This window comes from Meriones unguiculatus, chromosome 2 (assembly GCF_030254825.1).
Source record: "Meriones unguiculatus strain TT.TT164.6M chromosome 2, Bangor_MerUng_6.1, whole genome shotgun sequence".
Classification (NCBI taxonomy): Eukaryota; Metazoa; Chordata; class Mammalia; order Rodentia; family Muridae; genus Meriones; species Meriones unguiculatus.
Window position 1 is genome coordinate 92,640,541 of NC_083350.1, and position 24,012 is coordinate 92,664,552.

The window sequence follows — 24,012 nt, forward strand, 5'->3', positions numbered from 1 at the left end:
TCCAAATTACTTCCCAAGTGCACGTATGTGCTCCCTTTTCTTGCCAGCTCAGTCGGCCACCAGCCCTCCCCCAGGCCCCGATATTACCTTCCTAAGCGCTTTGCTGCTTGCCGTCTGCCTCCACCCCTGCTCAAGGCGGAGGGACAATTCCCCCAAAACATTTATGGTACCGATCTGTGTGATCCTCAGGTTAAAAGTCCTCAGTGCCTTCCTCTGTTCGGAGAATGAAACCCTAAATCCTCACTGCCCCCAAGGCACATACATCAGCTTCTCCTCTCTGGCCCACTTTGCTCTGTCTCAGGCCCCACTGACCTCTGCCAGGTTCCCTTCCACCTAGAATCTTTGTCCTTCAAGTTCTTCCCACCAAGAACATCTCTTCTTTATTCCGCGGGCTCAGCTCTTCCTCATCCCTCTCATCTCAGACTGGCTGTTACTCCTGGAAGAAAACCATCCCTGAAGACCCCAAGATGAGGTCAAAATCTGTAGTTATTCCTCTAGGGAGGCCCTGCGGTTGTGGCTGTCAGGTAATTCTGTCTGGCTTATGTAATCGCATGGTTAATGTGCATCTTTCACTAGACCGTATGCTCTGGAGCAAGGGGACTACGTTTGCTTCTTTTGCCACTTTATCCTCAACATCCACCTTGGCACCAGAAACATAGTAGGCTTTCAAGAAAAGTTTGTTAGATGTAATGCAAAAATAAATGTCTCTCAGATGGACATACCCCAGACATTCTTCACAAAGCCCTACCCAAGTTTCCCTACCTGGGTCCAATGCTCTCTACTGCAGCTGCTTCCACTTGCCTTGTAGCTCACTCCATTTCTGCAGCACTGTCCCCTTTTTTGTCTTTCCAGCACCCCAACCCCTTGCCCACCTTGCACATGCTAGTCCCTCTACCTACTATGCTCTTGCCCTAGATAATGGCAAAGCTCTCCTCCCCTTACCAACTGCTGTCTACCTTGACTGCAGTATTTCACATCACTGCTTTCTCGCCCTGTCATAACAGTCCTGCACCAACTCAACACTCAGTCCTACCAGGTGACTAAACAAAACAAAACACCACATCACTCTGGCTTCTGTGATGAAAATTAACTCTAGGAGGATAAGGACAGAATAAAAGGCACTGTTTGGACATTGTTGTAATAAGCCAGGCAAGAGAGAAGCCTGGACAAGAACAGAAAGAGTAGGAATGGTGTGTTAAGGTCAGATTAGAATGTTCTAGAGGCAGAGCTAGCAGGCTTTCCTGATGAGTGGAGGTGTGTGGCAGAGGAAGGAAGTGTGCCCCTGTGCAAGAAAATAGCTAGGCACTGTGTCTCTCCAAGGGCCTGGTCCACAGAGCTGCCTCCTTAGCACTGAAGGCAGGATGAAACCAAAGGATTCAAGGTGTCATAAAGGCAATTCCACTCTGACTTGTCATCCACACACTGGGGCTGAATTCTAAGTGGGACAACTTCTCAGAATCTGTGGCTGCTCTCCACAGAAGGCCAAGCTTTAGAGAAGCACTGGGTGGCTGCCCAGGGGCAGGAAGGGCAGCCTGCCATCCTTCAACCATGCATTGCTGTCGCTGGCATGCAGCTGGGGCTGGGGGCTGGCCTTTGTCTGACGTTAGAAAGAACGCAGCCAGGCTGTGGAAGGGACCTCTCGCTTCAGGCAATTTGTTTGCTTTCAGTAAGCTGAAAAAGGTGTGGGGGGATGCAGTCCAGAAAAGGTTCTATTTGGAGTTTAGAGTCTTTTTTTAAAAACCCCTCTCTCTGTCTCTCCTCTCTCTGTCTGCCTCTGTGTGTGCACTGTATGATATGTGGGTAGACTCACATGCCATGGTACACACGTTGAGGTCAGAAGACAACTCGATGTCAGCATCTCTCCTGTTTGTCACCCTATGCTCACATCAGGCTAGCTCTCACAAGCTTCCAGAGACTGCTGTTACCACCTTCATTTTTTTGTTTTGTTTTGGGGAGGGGAACGGCACTGGGATTGCAGACATTTGGGCTCCTGCATCCAGTTTTCACCAGTTCTGGGGCTCTAAATTTAAGGCATAGGGTTTACAGAGCAAGCACCCTATTGACTCAGCTCCCTAGGCCAGGCTCTGGAGCCCTTTGGGAGTTACTTAAACACTGAGGCTGCTTTGTGCTGGTGTCCACGAGGAGGCAAGGAGCTTCCAGCCCTGACCATGTGGTTATGAAATGTCTCTCCAAACCCTGGCTACACCACCTCCTGCAGCATCTGCTGTGCTTCTTCCTGATTCTTCTACAGTTGTTTCTGCTCAACCTACAGGTGAGCTCACTCCCTAGGCTGGGGTCAGGGGTCAGGCAACACTACTGGATGGATGGGGAGGATCTGACAACTGCAGATCCTCAACAACTCTCAGGCTTTCTCCTGCATCTCCTCCACCAAGAACCTGCACCCTGGCACTATTCTGACTCTCTCAGGTTCCTGGTTCCCTGCCAGCTCTGGTGTTGTCACAACAGCAACGAAGTGATAATAGCAGGCACCTTGCTAATGAGTGTGCTGAGCCAGACGCTAAACACTTTACACATACTGTCTTGTTTAATCTTCACCCCACCCTGTGAGGTAGGCATTATGGTTAGTCCTTCCAGAAAAGTGAGAAATGAAGCTCAGTGTTAGGGAGGGCAAGAAAAGGCAAGGTTCAAGGCCAGATCTGTTTGACTCCTGACTGTCCCGCAGTCTCATAATGTGAAGATGCTGGGTGCTTCAGCTGCCTCATACCTCCTGACTTTCATTTACTATCTCTGGCTTGGTCCTTGGTCTTTGGGTTTTTTTGTTACCCATCTTGCCAATCTAACAGCATGCCCATGAGCATGCTGATGTGGGCATGCACGTGTGCGCGTACACACACACACACTTTTTCTTCTTTTGCAATATCAGCTGGTAACACTATCAACTCCGTCAAAATTACCTGGAAGAGGTGAGCGAAACAACTCCGTGAATGACATACCTTTCCTGTAAATAAAGGCACATGGTGTGCATGTGTGGTGGGCTCTCCAGTGCTGCCACCTCTTCATCTCAGCTGTAGTTGGAATGAGGAGGAGGGCGTGAGCCAGTGAGCCAGAAGCTCGGCCTCAACCTGGAGGCTATGAGTGACAGTGTCTACCAAACCAAGTGTGAGGCCTTGGGTACTCAGGCGAGTTGAGGAAAAAAAAAAGAGAAGAAATGAATGTGTAAAATTGGAAAGTTGGCTGTCAGACGGGCCCTGACCTTTGAGGTAACTTTGTCCTTTGTGTTTAATGGGAAAGGACTGAATTCAGAAGTCTAAGGTCATAGGGGCAGGAGAGTTTCCAAAGGTCTACTGTAAACTCAGCACAGCAAGCATGGTTAAGATCTTATTGTTTGTTTGAGCTAGGTTTTCACTATGTAGCCCTGGCTGGTCTACAGCTTGCTTTGAAGTTCAGGCTGACTTGGAAATCACAGGAATCCTTCTGTCTCTGCACCACACCCAGCCATGTTTGAGATGCTTAATGCTGTCCTCTAGGGTCAAGCATTGTGGGTAGCACATTAAAGCAATTGATATACATTAATATGGTGAATGAATGAATATTTGCATTCTGGCTCTTTTATTATTTGCACATGAAGGCAGATAAATCATCTCAGCTCTTATGCTTCAGCTGACACCTCTGTAGAATGAAGCCTGCCACAGACAGGGAGGCAAGGATTTACAAACTAAGTCTCAAGCAACCGTCGTAACCACACAGGGAAGATGTAAGGCTGAGGCAGAAAGGTTGGGAAAGAGAAGAAAGTCCAATAATCAGATTTCTAAACTAATCACACAGAACAAATTCTGTAACAATTTAACTCTACAGTTATATTGAAGGTAACTGTGGCAGCTGCAAAGCCCAAGCCCAGGGAACTCCTGAATGGAGATACTGGACTGCTCCCATTGTCAGCTTAGGAGAAGAGGCATATGCCTATTTCCTAATTGCCTCAGAGTCTATTGTTCTAAACTGTGTGGCAGTCAATCAGAATTTATAAAGTTGGTAGGTGGATGTCTGAATGAGTAAACATGAAGACCTGAGTTTGGATCCCAGAACCCATGTTAAAGCATGCACAGTGCTACACACATGTGATCCTAGTGCTGAGGATGTGATGATAGGAAGGTCAGTGGGGCTTGCTGGCCAGCCGGTCTAGCTGAATGGGCAAATTCTATGTTCAGGGAGAGACCTTATCTCAAACATCAAGTTGGAGAGTAGTTGAGGAAGATGGCCAACACGGACCTCTGGCTTGCACACACCTGGACACAACACTGACATATACATACACATAAATTATAAAAGAATCAAGAAAAAGAATCCCCTCTAAATAGACAAAACAGTCAGTATAATGAGGCAATCAGACCCTATCATATGATTAATACTGATACAGATATAATGGAAGAGATGACCAGTACATGTAAACAGATGAGACACGTCGGTGGGATATGAATTATTTTACAATGGGAGGGAGGCAACAGCAGGTAAAGAAAGGTGTTTGCTGGAAAAGCCTTGACTTCAGGCCTTTGCATTCAATCTCCAGAACACATGTAAAAACTGGAAGGAGAGAAGCAAATACAGAGTTGTTTCTCTCCTCCACACCTAATTGATAATAATAGTAATAATAAGTACATACAAAAATTTAAAGACTCAAATATTATATGGCTTTCATACACAGATATATTTATATATGTATGGCTGTCCTGGAACTCACTCTGTAGACCAAGCTGGTCTCAAACTCACAGAAGTCCACATACCTCTGCCTCCCAGATGCTAGGATTAAAGGCGTGTGCCACCACATCCAGCTAAGTCTTATACTAATATATCAAAGCAACTACTAATTTTTTAAAAGATGTATAACTAACAGACTAGTTGTGGGCACAAATAGGATAATCAAACATATCCCAAACCCAATCACATAAACAAAGACATTTGAAGCTAAGATAACTAGCAAGATGGAAGATTCAAACTAACCATATAACTGCATTAAATATAAAGGTCTACATGGGGGAAATTACCAGATTAGATAAACAAACACACAAGATCTCACTCTGCTAAATATAAGACAAATGAGCAGAGCAAAAGAATAATGAGGTAGAAAATGCAGTGTTCTTTAAAATGCTCTAGTACCCATGTTACTATCAAAATAACAAGAAGTATTAGTAAGGACAATATCTAGTATGAATAACACAAATGTTATAGTTTACACGTGTGTGACAAAAAGGAATCAATTCCTCAGGCATATAAAACATTCTGATTTAAATATATTTAACTCCAAGTCTTCACAAACGAGTTTCAAGATGAAGCAAAAATGTATAGTAACTGACAAAGTTGGAGATGGGAGTCAATAGCAAAAAGAAAGAAAGTTATTAGGGACAAAAAAAACCATGAACACTTCTGTCAATTTGAGACATTTACAGAAAACCTCATCAAATGACAGCTGAGTACACAGCATTTTTAGTATAGACAGAACACTCACCAACATGCTCCGTGTGATTGAAACAAGTTTAAACAAACATAAAAGATTTGATATTCTGCAATGTGTGCAGTCCCTGACTACATGGAAATTAAATTACAAGGTAATAACAGAATAGTATCTTGATAACCCATAATACTTGAAAAGTAAACATTTCATTCTTAAAATAATCCATAGATTGAAAAGAAAGTCATAGAGAAATGTAAATATATTTATAAATTGAGATATAATACCCATAGTAAAGCACTAGCAATTTAGATCTGGAGATATATTTTAAATTTGCTACGAAGTATATTTACCCTGAAGATGAAAGTCTGCTACAATATTTGAAAATAATATGAAATCCACCACAATTGCAGATTAAGAAGGAAAAAACATAATATGATTTGTTTGTTTGTTTCGAGATAGGATTTCTCTGTGTAACAGCCCTGGCTGTCCTGGAACTCTCTATAGACCAGGTTGACCTTAAACATGCAGAGATCTGCCTGCCTCTGCCTCCCAAGTGCTGGGATTAAAGGTGTGCACCACCATTCCCAGCTTTAATATGATCTTTTAACAAATTAAAATATCTAACAAAATTCAAAATGATTGCATGATTAAAAACTATCAATGGAATGGAACTCTCTTGATCTGATGGGCTCTTCCACATCTTACTGTGAACACTACATACTTTCCCCTGAAGACCTGGTAAAATGTTACCTAGAAGTCACCACTGTTACCTATAAGTCACAGCCCGTGTAATAACACTGTAGATGAAGGTGGTACAGAGATTGGAAATCAAGAAACAAAATGGTCTCTAACTCTAGATTATACATTAATACCCACAAGAAGCCCTAAAGAAGCTACCATAAAACTATTAGAATACATGACTTCGATCACATCTCAAGACAAAAGATTCACATACAATACTATGCTCATGTTTTTATAAAGGAGTAACGAGATTAGAAACTGAAGAAGTAGCATAAGAGAACCCACATAAACAAAGAAATATAAGCCATGTTCATGGATTAGAAAGAGTCAATATTGTAAGGTGTTGATTATTTCTACTTTTATTTATGAACTCAAGACAATCATATAAAAATCCTACAGGACATTATAAAGATTCTGCAAATTTTATATGCCATGGCAAAGGAACAATGTTGAAAAAAAATAACAAGTCAGGTCTCATATCACCTGTTTTGAGACTGCCATAAAAGCAGTTTTAACCAAGGCAGCGAGGTGTTGGTGGAGGCAAGGCAGGAGGAGGAATGGAACATTTCATGTCCACAGTGGCCATGTTTCCACACAGCTACAAAGCAACTTGACAGAAAAAGCTCAGCCTTATAAACAAATGCTGCTGGATACTTGGCCTTCATCAGTAAAATCCAAAAATAAAAAATTGATCCCTGTGCTTCACAGCATATGCAAAACTAAAAATTGAAGACCATGTCTCGTGGTGCCTTCCTGGAGGCCCAGCTATTCGAGAGGCTGAAGTGAGAACAGGAACCTGAGCTCAACCTGAGGGGGGGAGCAGGTAACTCAGTGGTGAGTTAGAAGACTTGCTTAACATTCCTGCTGGCTTCAGTCTCCAGCCACACACACACACGCACACACACACACACACCTATGAAAACCTGGAGACTGTGCCTTGAAAACAGGATTCTTCCAGGTGTCTGTGCAACATTCACAAGCTATTCATACGTCAGACAACAAAAGCAGTTTTAGTGGACTTTGGAGAAGAAATGCTATAAGCAAAAATTGCTAACCACAAAGGAATGCAAATCAAGGTGAATAACAACAGCTCCCAACACCCAGAAAGTTTTCAATGTTCTTTTTAAAATTCTTATGGCAGAGTATGCAAAAAGAAATCATAATATACGTAGAGAATAATAATATCAAAACAGTGCATATCAGACTCCATGGAATCAAGCTAAAACAGTGTTAGGAGAAATGCCCAGCATGCATAAGGTCCTGGGTTTGATCCCCAGCATCATGTAAAAATGGGCATGGTGGTGAGTATCTAATCCCAGCACTCAGGAGGTGGAAGCAGGAGAATCAGAAGCTCAGGGTCATTCTTGGCTACACAGTGAGTTTGAGGCCAGCCTGGACTACTTGAAACCTGTCCCATAACTGACTGACTAGCTTGATAACTAAATATACCAGTAACCCTGTATTTATCCTATACACACATACTCCATGTAGTGAGATGTATAGTGGCAGAACATACGCCTGCTCAGAACCAGTGAGGGTGACCTTTGGGGAATAAAGGGTCTTTCTAGGTGTGCGGCCTTCTGTTGAGAGCAGCCTAGATTAGGTACGTTGTTCCTGACTCTTGGGGCAGAGGTCCTAGTAAGAGAGAAAGCAGAAGAGAAATAAAGGGCAGCAGATGTTGAGTAGATGGGAGCAGAGATGCCCAGTGAAGAGGCTGCAAGCCAAGGGACACCGGGAACTGCTGAAGGCCACCAAAGCCAACAGACAGGCCTGGGACAGACCTGTTCACAGAGCCTCTGTTAAACAACCTGCCAGCCTTTGTCTCCTCACATCCAACTTATTTACAAGGGACACTCAGGGAAGTGTGGCTAGACAAAGAAGAACCCACGGGTAGAATAAAGCGTTCTCATTCTAAGCCACCCATTTTGTGAAATGTTATTACTGTAGCCACAGGAAACTAGTATACTCCACTGTGTCACCCCTCAGAGCATGTCTTGTAGTTAGGTTGGACAGAACTGAAAATCCCAAGAGAATCAATACACTTCAATATGGCAGAAGCCCATGCTGTTCCCAAACACTGAGACAGCACTGAAAAGAAACTGATGCCACTGCACGTGGAAAGGCTTGTTTACAAGAGACAATTGAGGAAGGGGTGGACAAGCAGAGAAAAATCCATAGGGAGACCATCGAAACCTGGGGTAAGGCGTGGCCTGTTCTCAGGCCAAAGGACAACCTGGAAGGACAAGAGGGCAGAGCTGGAAGACACAGCTGGCCAGAGGCAACTGCACAATCGAGGGGGCCAGAGAAACTACCCCTGCCTTCACTGTCCTTCCCCCTTCCCAGCGAGGAAGTTCAAGATTAGTACCCTGGCACAGGGCAGCAGCCAGCATGGTGGAGAAGGCAGAGAAGTTGCTCAGCATAAGCACAGGTGACGTACTTGTGTGATGACAGCAAGGCACAAAATAAGTCTGTGCAGTTGACAGCGTTTCAGGAAAAAAAAAAAAAAGTCATGTTCTGGGAAGTTTGAACCATTTTCAAAGTAGAAAGATTTTATTTATTTACATTCTAAACTAGAACCTTTCATTTTTAAAAGCCCATTATTAGTGATCTTTACAAGGCCCTGTTTACAATAATAGTAAAACAAAACAACAGCAACAAAACACCAAGGGATAGCTGGTGCCTGGGACCCTCCCACAGCGAAGCTGGGGCCCAGCACAATCTCTCACCTGTCCGGCAAAGCCTGCAGCACTGTGGGCATCAGCACGCCGGAGATGGCCTTGTAGAGGATGGAGTCACACACGCCCACGATGTTCACCACCGTGGAGGAGCCCAGCACGGGCAGCATGTGGGGCGGCATTCCTTGCCAAAAGTGCAGAAGGAAACTTTGAACCTGTGTTGACCCACAGAAAAGACAGGGTTCAGACAGCCATTCCCACTGAGCCTAGTGATTCCACCTCCATTACACTTTCATCTGCTTCCCCTGTGGCATCTGCCCCGGCCTGGGATGCTGTGGGACTTCTGCCCACTGCCCACACCTGCAGCATGGCCACTGCTGGACACCTGTCTGACCCTGTAGCCTTGGTGTTGGCTCTCACTGTTAGAAAGGGAGGAGCATGTGTAAATGCCTTTTCCTTTATCACCAGGACATGGGGCAGTACTCTGCTGGCCAGCCATAATGGGAACGGTCATTAGTATGGTGATAGCAGGAACTTGGGGCCTCTTGTGGATAGGCAAGTGGCTGAGTGGATATAGAGAATGCCTTAGTGGCCCCACATCTATAACTTTTAGGGTGTGGTTTAAAGAAGATGTAGAGGAATGAGACAAGGAAGAGAAACAGAAAACGGTAAACTTATATACACAATAACACCCCTAAATTGAGAAGCCTGCCAGGAAGCTGGGAGCATCCAACTCCCAGCTTTTTATAACAGGCTGAATTGAGTCCTGGGTACGTCTTTCCCCTCATTCTCCAAAACAGGCACTCCTGAGCTTCATATGTAGCATTCTCCATGTTGTTGAGTCCCATAAACCTGTACTGATCTAGCGTGGGAGATACAACCTGGCCCTTCCTCCTTAGTGCTTTGCAGCTGGTATTTCTTTATTTTTCTTTTCTTCCTTGGTTTTCTCTCTCTTTTTTTTTTCCTGAGTGCCCTGTGTGCCAGAGACATCACAGAGTTTTTTTCATATTACACTGCCTATAATAACAGAGTCCAGGCTATTTGCTCCTACTTGTACAGTTAGCAAGCTCAATGCCCAGAGCTAGGCAATGATCCAAAAGAGGAGGCAGAGCTCAGGTCCTTCCAGCGTCAGCTTCCTGACCATTCTTCTTACATAGTAACTGGGGTTCTAACTTATTCCCCAAGCCCACGTCTTTCTCTAGGCTGCTGCCACTCCATAGCTTTCTGTCTCTGCCTGGCGGTTGGTACCACCCTTCTGACCCCTCCCAGGATAGGTCATTCCTATCCAGATCCTAGTTCATTCCTGAGCATTGATGCCTAGCCAGGTACTAGACCTCTTGCCTGAGCTTTCTACTGTAAGAAGCCAGGTCTGCTTCATTCCTAAGAGCTGCTAGAGTCTGAATTCATCCATCTGCTTTCCTTGGCTTTGCTTGCATTCATCTCTACCCTTATTTTCTATAACTTGTCAACTTCTAGCAAAAAGTCTGGAAAAGATCAGCAGTCATGTAGAATAAAACAAATCCATTGAGAGACGTTAGCAGACAGCTGTCAGAAGCCTGCTCAAGCCACACAAGGAACCCTTGTCAGTCCCTGTGTTCCTGACAGCTATTGTATCAAGTGTGTTACCCAGTGTTAACCTCCCTCCCTTCTCTGTTTCATGTCATTGAATGTCCAGCAGATCACACTCCTCTGAGAAGGAGAAAGAAGGAGAGAGAATGAGGCGGATTTAAATGTTGAGACCTGGAGGCCAGCTGTGAAATGGGACAAAGGAAACATTTCTGCTTAGGACAGACAGGTACCCTGACTTCCCCACCACCCAGATAGGAGGAAGAGAAAGCTCAGAGCTGAGGTTCATGGCTTGAGTGGTTTGGGCAGAGGGCCATGGCAATGTTAAATCTGGGGGAGACAGACATAGGGCAGAAAATTAAAAGCTCTGGTTTAGCTGTGTAAAACCAAGCCATCAAATGATGCTCAGGACTAAGTATGTGAGCCAACAGCCCTTTTAAGATGGGTATAATGGTTTCCACCTATTATTAGGATGAAATAAGATGACTTATGTAAAAGGCCTGGCACTGTGTAGGCACTGGATAAATGGAAACTTATTAGACAAATGAAGGGATTCTGGTAAGTTCTCCTCACTCCTTGCATGCTGTTTTAGTGAAAGCATGAGGCAAATGGTTGAGTATGATCATTTAACATCAGCTTTTTGGATTATCCATTGGGTCTCCTATATTTTCATCCATTCTGTCTTTGGTCCAGAGAAGCATCATATTTTAACATTTTAAATTGTATTTTTATTATGTTATGTGTATGAGTGCTTTGCCTGCATGTACTACATGCAGGCCTGGTGCCTGAAGACACAGTGAGCCTCCACATGGGTGCTAGGCATCTAAACTCGGGTCCTTTGCAAAAACAACAAATGCTCTTAACCGTTGAGCCAACTCTCCAGCACCCAGAATTTTAAAAGAACATCTAGGCAAGATTTTTTAAAATCTCTTTTCCAGGTCCATGTTTAGTTTATTGCTAGAACACTGGCAATGTGTAGAAAGATATCTAATGACTTGCAGTGGAGTGCTTAATTGGCATGGCATTGGAAAATGTTCAGTAAAGCAATAGTTACCAAAATGTCTATCATCTATTATGTTCTAGTACAAACTTGGACACTTTAATTCACTATTTAATATATTCCACAATTTTGCTATGAGATCATGTATTTATTTTTGGCAATAATAGAAAGTGAGGCTCAGAGGCAGAAGATGCTTTTGGTCAAAGTCACAGTCTAGTAAATGATGGCTTGGGGACTCAAACATAGGACTTTGGAACTCCCTAGCTCATTGTGCTATAGTGTCTGGAAAGGAGTTTCTTACATGTGAATTTGGGGGTCTTACACTTGTTGACAGTTTTCTGCATGAGCTGCATCTATCTGCCCAACCATCACCCACCTACCAATCCAAACACCCAGTGATGCACCCAACCAAAACATACTGAGAGTCTAAGAATATAGCCAGCTAGGATGAACAGTGAACAAGATGGACAAGATCCCTTCCTGTGGGGATTACATTGTGCATAGGTCAATAGAAGAGAAACGAAATCATGGGAATGAGTTTTTGAGTTGAATAAAGTTGTATATGAAAGGAAGACTATCACAGTAGCTATGGGGGTTCACACACACCCTTCAACCCTTGGCATTAAGATGGATCCCAGTCTTGTAAAGCAAACAATGGGGATGTGTTTTATTCCTAAAATGACATGGTTAAGAATGGGACATGCCCTCCTAGTAGTCCTTTTGCCTGACCCATAGGCTAAACATCAGAACTGTGAGGTCCTGGGCCACAAGCTAGAAACAGCCTGGCTCCTTAAATCATCCCAAGCCTTCAACCTCTCAACTGAAAACCACCCATATTAGATTGTGACATGAGGAAGGGAAATGCTTTTAGGAAAGCTAAGATTTAGGGGCGTATTTGTTGTAGCAGCTAGTGTTGTCTTGACTGTAACTCATTACTTGCTGATTTCAGCATCTTTTAAACTTGAGTTTGAGGCCAGCCTGGTCTACAGAGTGAGTTCCAGGGCAGCCAGGGTTTTACTGTAAATTCTGTCTCAAAAACAAACAAACAAAAATCCACTGAAATGGCCACTTCAATAATTTGGGAGAATTTAAAGGACATTTTAGAGATGTAATCCATGAAAGTTAAGAGAAGAAAGAATGGTCTGCTTTTAAACACACTGCCATCTCTTCTGGTGCTGTGCCTATGAGCCAGGTGATGATGGCAAAGACAGAATAAATAGGTTGCCTAACACAACGTCCGCAGATATTTTCCACCAATGAGGACTTTGTAGTTCATCCTTTCTCCTCCCTCTAACTGAACATCCATATCCAGTCATCAGGTGCGGCTGCCGCCGCCACTGTTTAGGACTCAAAGTTGCTATCTTTAAACATGGAAACCTCTGGCCTGGAGGGTGAGGTGGGTGGCTGCACGGGCAAAGGATTTTAGCATCCCTCTGGTTACAAAGCTGCTTCAGTTCTCGTTTGCCCCCTCCCCCTTGCTGTTTTCTTGATCAAAATATTTTAAATATTTTAAAGCAGAAACAAAGTGGATGTCTCACATTTAAAAGATTGCCCCACTGATGAAATTTGGGGGAGGGAATTTAGGCCTTCAGGGAGGAGGGAAGGTAATCACTCCAAAAGCAATAAGGTGGATGATTTCAGGAAAAGGTTGAAAACAAATATTATTTAGCTTCTCAGAATCCATATTTATAGGCATGTTGATATGCTGGCAAGATAGCCTTTCTATTGCATGTCATTCTCTAGTCAAATCAAAGAAAAGCCAATGCCACCTGATGTGCAAAGTAACCTCTGTAAAATAGGGATACTAGCCAAACCTGCCGAACCTGCCGGGGAAGTGGGCCAGTAGCTGCCCAGGGCTTCTCATGTCAGGCCCTGGAGCTGGTGGGACCTCTTAAAGCAGGAGTGGGTGAAGTATAATATCTTAATACAATATTCACAGCTTAATGCTGTCGACCTACCTCATCAAAGTTGGCTCTTATTACAGTGTCCAGTATTCTCTGACAGTGTGTTCTGTACATCATAATAAAGGTAGACACCTGTGGGGTGAGTGGAGGATCAGTGACAAAAGAAAATATTAATAGAGAGCATAGCCGCCCTGGGAATGTCAGTGTTGGCACTGCTTTTCCACTGGCAGGGTTGACTTCACCTACTATCCATACATCCTGAAAGCCTTGATAGGGAGTGCAAGCCCTTAAGTGATGTGCTATGCCCCTTGGCTGCCTGCTCGGTGCCCCCACGGCACCTATGCACCGCCCTACAGGACAGCACTGGCTTTACCCTGCTCCCAGCCTGCACCCTGAAGCTCTGAGCTTCAGGAAGATCAAAAACAACACGGTCTTCACATTCATGTGTGCAGTGCACTGCAGTGCTTAACACAGCACAGGAAGGATAAGGGGACTGAATTCCCCTGTGGCTAAGACACTGAGAAACTAGAACCCAGTGTATCACTTGTATAAATGCTTCTGCAAAAATCACCATAGACACTTGGGGATTTTCTGAAATCTGTGAGAAAGAGAGGGAGGGAGGGAGATAAGAAGGAAGAGAGGGAGGAGAGGAAGAGGGAGGGAAGGACGGAGAGAGGGAAGGGGAGACAGAGACAGTCACCCCAGCAATCACTTCAGATGAGGTTACCTTCTCCTCAGGAAGACTGGGTGGCAGATTGAGGTCTTTGACATTTGGAAAGTCTGGCAGCAGTGTCCCAAGCTTGGACCGAGGAGAATACGCCACCGTCTGTTTGGTCACTTCTCTCTTGCCCGTCTCGCTCACCCAGGCTGCTCCTTTCTTTGAATACATCACATCATAATACTGGGAACTTTCCTTCACTGCTATGCCATAGTAATGGTACCTGGGCCACCGAGAAAGAGACAGAAATGGGCATCCAAGGATCATTATTAGATGGGGGTTTCCTGGGCTGGAGAATGTTGTCCAAAACCGGGGATGGCTGGACACATCCAACCTGAGACTAAAAGAGTTAACTCTTCTTTAAGGCTTGACATCTCTGAAATCTACAATTAAGCCAAAGTTCCATGTTGCCAGCCATCAATCAGGCAGGTAAAAATAACCAAAATTGCCTCCTACAGAAAATGTTAAGTCAAATACTTTGCAAAGCAAAAAAGGGTTGAGAAATTTTTCATTTATGCCTGATCTCTAATGTCTACCAAATATCTTCCCAAGGGTACCTAACACTTGAGTGTCCCCCTCTGTGGGGATCCAGATGGCAGGATGTGTTCATAATGTCAACAACAAACATTTAACTGGGCACAATTATCTTTTTCAGTAAAGGCTAGTCTCAAAGTGCTATGATTTTTTAAAATTTTTTTATTTTATTAATTTTGAGACTAGGTCTGACTACATAATCCTGACTAGCCTGGAACTTGCTTTTTAGACCAGGTTGGCTCGAACTCTCAGACTCCCATTTCAGAGACTCTGCCTCCCAAGTGCTAAAATTAACAGTGTATAACCCCACACCCAGCAAAAGCTAAAGTTTTAGAAAGATTCGTTCAGTGCCTCACTTGACCCTAAATGCCAAAGACAAGAGTTTTTTATTAGCTCACAGTAGGTTTAAGCTCGGACACACTTTCAAGTTAACACTGAAGAGGGCAGAGGTGGCCACAGCCAGTGTGGTGCAGGGGGTAGAATTTTTATTTTATTTATTTATTTTAGTACTTCAACTAACAATCTACTGAGCACTTAGGTTCTGAATACTTTGTACTTTGTTCACATTAATTTGAAAATAACCCCATGAAATGAGGGTTGCTGAGGAAAAAAAAAAAAAAAGTCAAGTAATTTGCCCAAGGACATAGAGCCATTTCAGGCAAGAACTGGTTGTGGACCAGTCTGTTTGCCTACAAAGCACTGTTGTGGTACTCATGGTGAACAGGATGTACACTGGAATTACTTTTGGAGTTTAATAAATATGCAGAGTCCTAGACCCGAGACCTTTCCCAGAACCCACTGATGGAGAACATCTGAGCATGGGCCCGTGATCAGCTGTGAGGCTTCACTCACCAGCCTGAGGTCTATTGAGAACATCTGAGCATGGGCCCGTGATCAGCTGTGAGGCTCACTCACCAGCCTGAGGTCCATTGACAAGAAAGACTCGACACACATTATCTTATTTCACAAAATCCCATGAGGCTAGAAATAATTGATACTTCACAGTTTACAAACAAGGAAACTAAGGTTTAGAGAATAAGTCATGTACCCAAGATCACTCAAGTGAGTAGGCAGCAGAGGCAGGATTTGAACCTCTAACGGGCTTTGCACCTCTAACTCAGCCAGTGATTTCCAAGCTTTATTAACAATAAGAATCACCCACAGAGCACACAGCAGCTCTGACCCCCAAGATTCCGATTTAGTGGGTCCAGGGTAGAGTTTCACAGTGTAGTGACAATGCTATGGTACTCATGGGCCTCATTTTCAGACGCATTGGACAACACATCAGCTACTTTTCTCTTTCCACAGATACGTGGTGATGGGTGCAAGGAAGCATTTTGAGTCTTGGGAAAGGTGTTCACGGAGAGGGAGAGATGGGTGTGTGTAACCTTCCCTTTCACAGCCCCCTTCCTGCTGGTACCATTCTGTGAAATTTCTGCCCAGTGGGCAGGTTGCCTCCATCTGCATGCCTCCTGGGATGAAGAACTCAGGCCCTCCGAAGGCAGCCCAGTTCATTTTCAGCCGATGTGGTTACCAGAAAGTTCTTTGTGTTGAGCTAATATCTACCGTCTGGGCCTTCTACTTCCTCAACTGTCACATAACTGCCTTTCCATCTGTGGACACTCTGTTGGGGGAGGGGCTGGTTCTAATGACTCCAGAGGTACTTTCTGGGAGGGCAGTTAAAAGGGCACCCCTTCTTAGCTTTAAAGGGTTCCTCATAACTTCTTAAGGTTCAGACAGTCGTTTCCTAATATGGCATTATAAGATATTTACACCGTAAGATAGAACAATTTATTTCCTGGTTAATCCGTGCGTGTTGCTGAGATCTGCAACTACATTAAAGCTACTGTTCTGGTCTGGCCCCATCTTGGTTTTGCTAGTTAGGTTCTGGAGGGCATGTCCACGCTTGGAGGGCATGTCCACGCTCCTCACTAGACATGTCTGTGTTGTCTTTATCAAAGTAGATTCACTGAGGAATTCTGAGAGGCCATGCTGCACGATGGAGACATTTTGCAGCTCATTGCCTTCAGATTGGAGGATCCTTACAGAGATGGTAGAATATGGCTGAGAGTGTGCAGAACTTTAAAAATGGATGCAGCCCAGTTTTCTAACATGCAGGGTGAAGAGAAAGAGAAGACCAAACAGAAAAGCAGGCTCTCTCAAGGACCATGCTCCAAGAGCATGCAGGGTGGGAAACACTCATGCTCTCTTTCTACCCTTTCTTGTTCTCCACATTTATCAGCTCTCTCTACTGTTCCTAATTTTCTTAGAAATCGGAAATTATGTCTTTGAGCCAGAGGTTTTCCAAAGACCAAGGGCTAAACAAAAGTTTCCATACATTTCCATTCATTCAGCATCCTACTACTTGGGGCCCCCACCCCCACCTTGCAAGTTCTTGCTGTCTTGCTGTGTAACTCAGGTGGCTGGTCTTTAAATACGTACGGCTTCAGACTCCTGCCTCAGACTCCCAGATCCTGGGATGACAGGTGGATGCTACCATGCGTGGCTCAAAATTGGGCTCAACCAAGATTTTGAGTCATCAGCTTTTGATCACCAGCAAATAATTAGAAAAACAATCTGATTTCTGCACTATATCCTTACTGAAGTTGCTACCTTGCTTTTAAACAAAACACCAGAATGTTTTTCTATAAGTTAAATTAGGAAGTTTGTTTTTCACTATAGTCATCCTAGGAAATAAATCTTTGAGAAATTATATGATGTCCCTTATTAAAAATTTTTCTGGACAGTCCTTTGGAATATCTCTTAATAGCTTCTGATACATACACACAGACACATGCATACACACACACACATTCACAGACACAGGGACACACATAGACACAGACAAATACACTCATAGCCAAACACATACACACACATAGACATGGAAGCACACACAGACACATACACACAGACGTACACACACATACATAGACATAGACACACATACATAGACACAGATACAGACACAGACACACACAGACAGACAAATAGGCAGACACATAGACACAGTCACAGACAGACATAAACAGACACATATACACAATATACACACAGACACATACAGAGACATAAACACACACACACACACACATAGACATGCAGACAGCCAAACAGACCCATACACACACATACACATGTACACACAGGCATACACACACATAGGTGCAGATACACAGACAGACAGACGGATACACAAACACATAGACACAGACACACATACATAGATACACACATAGACACAGACACATACACAGACCCACATACATAGACACACACAGACACACATAGACACACACACACACAAACAGAGACCCACATACATAGATATACACATAGACACACACATAGACACACACACAGACACACATAGGCACAGGCAGGTGTGTGCGCACACACACTCACACACACTCTCATTTTCGGACTTTACCATAAAACAGTTTTGCCAGCTTTGATCATCTGTTTTCTTCCACTCCCTTTCCTAAAGCCAAACTCTTGATTGGATGACAAGAATGTCCTGCTTTTAAAGCCAGGTATGGTGGCACGGGCCTGTAATCACAGTGGTGGGAGGGTCCAGGAGTTCATCTGCTACACACTCAGTTTGATGCCAGCCTGGGCTACTTAAAACTATAAAAAACAAACCAAATTGAACCAACAAAAATCTAGGTTGTACTGCTCAGGGGTCAGCACGAGCCATGGATCTCTTGGGGTAAGTGTCCAGGTGTGCCTTTGAACCCTCCACCCTTCCCCAGCCCCCAGACAAGACTTCTAACTCCTTTACGGTGATGTGACCTTTTCGTTATTGTTTCTTTTTAAAGAGGTTTAGTGTTTGATAGCTCATGGTGCTGCCCTGCTCCGAGTGGTCAAAGGTCTAGAATGCTACCTAAGAAGAAGGCACCCTCTAGTGGAGTCGAGGTGCACATTAGCATAATAAAGGTCTTAGGAGTCGCCCAGGAAAGGGAGCTGTTGGACTGGGGATGCCCAGACTTGTGTGGCCACCTCCCTCTTCTAAGTGACAGGAAACTCCTCAAAGTTTCCAAAACTTTGGCAGCTTAGAGGCGACTCCTGTGTATCTTTGATGGAGTAGGACAGGCTAGCCTCCATTTCTCATACACACCTAGGAGACAGGTGTCCTCATGGCCTTCACTTCCTCTGCTCTTAAGCGACCCCTCCTTCAGAAGAGCTCCCCATGCCACTTCCCCTTTCTTACTCTCTGCTATGTCATGAAACAGAAGTCTTTCATGTATGTCCTGGCAAGGCAGGCATGATGGTTCAGACCTATAATCTCAGCATGGGAGAGGACCAGGCAAGAGGACTGTGGTGAGCTCAAGTTTAGAGTAGGGCCCTGTCTCAGACAAGAAAAGTGAAGCAAATACTGGCGAGCCAGTAGAAAGAAACGCTAAGGCGGGGGGAGGAACCTCCTTCCTGTCCTCCATATTGCTGAACAGAGGTTACTCATGGGAACAAATCAAGCAACCTGGAGATAATCTTTAAAAAAAATTATAGGAATCCTTGAAAATATACATAGATTTCTTTACAAAGAACACTTGAGGACAAGGTGGCACAGAATCAGACAGCGTTAAGCAGCTGGGCCACAGGTCCCAGGCTTCTGAATGAGCAGCCTCTCTCTGAAGGGTGCTGAGAGAGAGCCTGGCTGTCATGAAGCTCCTCCACATATCCCCCAGGCACAGACCTCCCCACAGGCCTGCAGACCAAGCTCCCGAGGAGCAGCCTGGGGTCTGGCTGCAAGGTCCAGAGAGCAGCGCTGTGAAGGCTGTGTGTGAAGGCTGTGTGGCTGTTTGGTGCTTACTTTGACTGTCCTCGGGTCCCGAGTCTTCTGGTGGTTAGCTGAGGAAACTGCTGCCTTATGATCTGTAAGGCAACACAAGAACCAGTTACTCATCAGGAAAAATGGGGTGTCAGGGCTGAAGAGGGAAGGAAAACAGGCCTGGTGCAATGACTTGCTAGGGTCTTTGGGCAATCTGGAGAAAATTCCTGGTGTTGGGGTAGAGGTGGGGGGTAGGTGGATAGCACCTTGGTGGGCCCAAATCCTGATGGGATTTCACTGGCCTTCAGCGCTGTTACTTCTCCCTCACAGCAGAGGCGAACCCAGGCTGGCCTAAGACACGCCATTCACTCTTGAGCCTACCATAAGACCTGGAGCCAAACCCACCCAGCCTTGTGTACCACCCCGCTTTTAGCCCTACAGGCTGGCCCCTTTCCTCCACACATTCCCCTACAGCCATGCAAGTTCATCCACAGTTCATAGACTTGCTTCCATCTCTGAAGATGATATCTGGGCTTCTGAGCTAGATCTCCTTGCTCAGAGGCCTCCCAGGACCAACCAGTGTTCAGTCACACCAGCAGTCCCATGCCGTCACCCTTGCTGGTTCTACTCTATGTCTTCTTACTTGCTCTCACCTGTGAGCATCCAGGCACTTCCTCACTGTGTGCTAATTGAGTCTCTTGCTACTTGAATGTAAGGGGTGTGAGAGCAAAGACCTTACTTGCTCATGGTTTGGAATGTAAGAAAGCTTGGTCTTGCTTTGGACTGGAAAACACAAGGGTCTGGTCCCTGCCCAGAGGGTTTCCTACATTTCTCTGCAGAGGAGAGGATCACAACGGCTGTGGCTAGGGACAACCATACTCCCAAAAGGAATCTGGAGAGGAGGTCATCTGTCAAGGTAGGAACACACCAACAGGCCTCCTTCCTTGGTGTTTGCTGAGAAGGTGTTTGTGGAGAGGCGATATAATAACAAGTTTGTGGAAGAATTGGGGGGTTAGAGGACCTGGATTACATCTTAGCTCAGCATTTCTGAGGTGGCTGCATTCACATGGCATAGTTTTCCCTATTTCTAAAGTAGGAATAAGGGGCTGGTGAGATGGCTCAACTGTTAAGAATATGCACTGCTCTTACAGAAGGACCTGAATTTGATTCCCATGTCTGACAGTTCACAACTACCTGCAACTCGAGCTCCAAGGACTCCGACATCCCCTTCTGGCCTCTTCAGGCACCTGCACAAGTGTGCACATACCTGCACACAGACACCCATGCATACACATAATTTAAAATAACACATTTAAACTGGAAATGATAAAAACATCTATGTTAAAGAATTCTTGTGACATTTGGAGGGAGGGGCAATAGATGTTGAGTCCATTGCTTAGTAAGCACTCAGTATGTTGTTTCGAAACCTCCCACTGGCTCATTTCATCCCTCAGAAGCTTTCCTTGTTAAGCTTTCTACCCAAGCACTCTTCCTTCTTGGTAAGTACTGAGCAGGTGTTCCTAGTCAGAGGTGAGGCTGCACACACAGTTCTTCCTGAAGAGATGCTGTGCCTGTATCCACACTGGTGAGGTGTGTCACATTGGCATTCTTTTCCTCCACGCCAGTGCTTTTGCTGACTTAACTCACCTGTGCAATGAAACAGTCACTGTGAGCCTGCTAGTCTTCGTGTGCCTTGGTTTCCTTCCGTGATGTCTGAGGGCTCAGGGGGTCATGTAGTCTGCCCTTAATTGGAGGGACAACTGATGTGTTATCAACTAAACTAGCATCAGTTCAATGGGACAGAAGGAAGTGAACTGATGATGAGATCTTAGAGTGGGTAGCATGAAGGTGCCCACTTTGGCACATTAGGGAGCTGAGTAGCTTCAATGTGGAGCACAGACAGGCCACCATGCCTCGTCTCAGGGTGGGAGAGGGAAGAGAGAGTTCCCAGGGTGCTCAGAGAATCTACCACAAGAGTATCTTAAAAGCACCTTGGGAGGGAAATGAGACTTCATAAATGTTACTTCATGGGCTGTGGGGGAGGGGAGCTCACTTGGTAAAGTGCCTGCTATGTAGATGAGGTCCTGAGTTCTGATCCAACAGCCATGGAAAATGCTGTACACTCAAGTGCCTGTAACCGCAGTGTTAGGGACATGGAGATAGATGGGTTTGGGAGGCATGCTAGCCAGCCAACCTAGCCTAATTGGAGAGCCCTATATCCCAGTGAAAGACCCTCTCAAAAGCTAAGGTGAGAAGTGGTGAAGACACTTGGCATGGATCTCTGTCTTCCACACACGAGCGCGCGCACGCGCGCACACACACACACACTCACTCACTCTCACACACAAGGATGATTAGTCCTTCTCTGAAATATATAAGGTGTCCCTTTGTAGACACCCATCCGTGTCCCCTGGGATTGTTGTGTCCTGTGTAAAATGCAGTATCAGAGCTTGTGTTGGTGACACTGTTCTTGAAACTCTTCGCCCTGTTGTGCAGTCTGAGCCAATACTAAGGTTTAATGGCTTTACTGATTCACACTTGTGTCTGCCTGTGACCCGCCCTCCAGAGGTCATCACATGACCAGCCACAGAGCAAGGATCCAAAGCAGATATTAACAATGGTTAAGAGCTGCATGGTAGTGATAGCCGGGTACTGACAGAGGGGTGACAAGAGAAAAAAAATATTGAGTCAAGAGTTCATGCTGGTTGAAAGAGGGTCATAATTTGGGTTCTGAGTTTTCCAACCACAAAAGCAAACATAACAACAGTGACACTCGGTCCTGGCACCCACTGGGGCACACTAATTCCTCAGGAAAAGCAGGGCCTTTCTTGTGTTTAGCCCTGGGAAGTTTCTCCTGTAAAATGGGCACATCGGTGAGGTGCTCTGCTGAGCCTTCTACGTCAGATACTCTGAAAATGTGTCAAAAGATGAAGTAAAATGCCTGCAAGAATGCTCAGTGAGTGGATAAACACGCTTGCCACCATTTGACCTGCTGACCTGAGTTCAACGCCCAGGGCCCACGTGGCGGGAGGAGAGAACCAACTCTTGTAAGTTCTCCTCTGACCAAACATGGGCGCTATGAGTTGTGTATGTGCATGTCAGGTGCAGACACACTAAACAGATGTGACGCATTTTTTAGATCTATAGTGCAACTAGAATCTTCAGATTGCCAGGGATTCTATTAGTACAACCGTTTCTCCAAAGCAGTTCTGCAATATATGTCAAGAGCCACAAAATACTTTAAATTTTCTGATCTATTAATTCTAAATAAAGTATCCTAAAATAAGAACACAGAACGTGTGGGGCTTCTAATAAGAGGAAATTTAGAAACACCGTGGTGGTCCCATGGCAAGGAACTGGTTAACTACATACTCTGTATACATGCAGTAGGACTCATGTAACCATAAATAATGGTCACAAAATCTCTTAATATGTCCTGACATCAAAACTGCTTCTGATGAAATGCCAGGTGTGGCTATCATTTTTGCTTGTAAAGATACAAGAATGAGCAGATTGTCTGGAGAACTAAGCTGAGATTTCTCTAGGGTGGCTGGGTTGTGGGTAGGACAAAAGCGTGCTCTGTGATCTCTGCTGTCCTAAACTGTTTATGCAGAATTTTTTTTTTTCTTATTAGCAGTAGTCCTGATTGACAAGAAGTTGAGGATAATATTATAAGACACATTTGAGACAGACCAGGATGTTACAATGTGGTTTTTCTCTCTCTAAAACGTAAACTGTTTTCTGTTCCCAGTAAATCACCTCCAATACTAAAAGAAATTGGTGCTGTTTTGTTTGGTGGCTAAGCCTTATCATCACTTGATTTAGGACAATGGCTGGGTTCCGAAGCCCTGTTCTGTTTGCGCCAGTGGTGTCCCACACGACATGCACAGAACAAACACGCAAACTCTTGGCTGGGGAAACAGCCACAGGCTCGTCTATGGACAGGCCACAGGCCACTGGGACATAGGGACAGGCTTCCCAGAGTCATTTGTTCTACCACCATCAGTCAATATGAGCTAAAATCCAAGCTCTTGTCATTCTTTGTCTGGTCATGACACAGGCCTGGAAACTCACTGACCAGTCTGTTCCCTCCATTGCCCGTGGTTCCACTTACTCACTTAGAATAACTTGTGTATTGGGATGGTGCCTTCACCATCTTTGTGACCTGTGACACCTGCTGATTTTCTGCTTCTGCTTATTTTCCTAAGAGCGCAGGAGTCCTTACTGTGCCTGCAACCCCTGTCTCAGTGATTATGGCCCCTGCCATTCTCCTGTGTGAGCCAGCTGCTTCTCTGTGCCCCTTCCATCTCTGCTCTAGCCATCCCATCTCTCACCTGAACCACACTCTCCCAGCAGGATGCCCTGCCTCCTGAGCAGGAGCCGTCTAAAGAGCAAAGGCGATCATTTCCTGTTGTCATTGGAAATGCTGGGTACCTTCTTTCTGCCCCTCTGGATAAGGATCCGGACTCCCAGTCCACCACTCGGCCTCTCTCAGATGCTCTGTAAGCTACAGGCTCACACTTAATCCTGCCACCATGCATGCTCTCCTTGCTTAGACTGTCAAGCTCGTGTCTGTGATGTTTTCCCAAGGCTCCCCTAACCTTTTCTGAGTTTCTCTTTCTTTATAAACCTGATATCATTGTTTGAATCTGAAATGCTCCCTATAGCTTCATGTGTTAAGTCCTTGCTGCCCAGCTTG

The 24,012-nt window shown here is 45.0% G+C and overlaps 1 protein-coding gene across 4 annotated transcripts in view; it reads right to left on the bottom strand.

The window, feature by feature from the left end:
* Rfx4 (regulatory factor X4) overlaps positions 1-24,012 on the bottom strand; it is a 153,553-nt gene that overhangs the window by 53,584 nt on the left and 75,957 nt on the right. For all 4 annotated transcript variants that reach the window (XM_060377831.1, XM_060377830.1, XM_060377833.1 and 1 more), the window contains exons 5-8: positions 19,356-19,417; positions 14,021-14,234; positions 13,348-13,425; positions 8,875-9,038 (exon numbers count right to left, since the gene is read on the bottom strand). In XM_060377831.1, the coding sequence (XP_060233814.1) occupies positions 8,875-9,038; positions 13,348-13,425; positions 14,021-14,234; positions 19,356-19,417 (518 nt within the window). The remainder of the gene's footprint in view (positions 1-8,874; positions 9,039-13,347; positions 13,426-14,020; positions 14,235-19,355; positions 19,418-24,012) is intronic.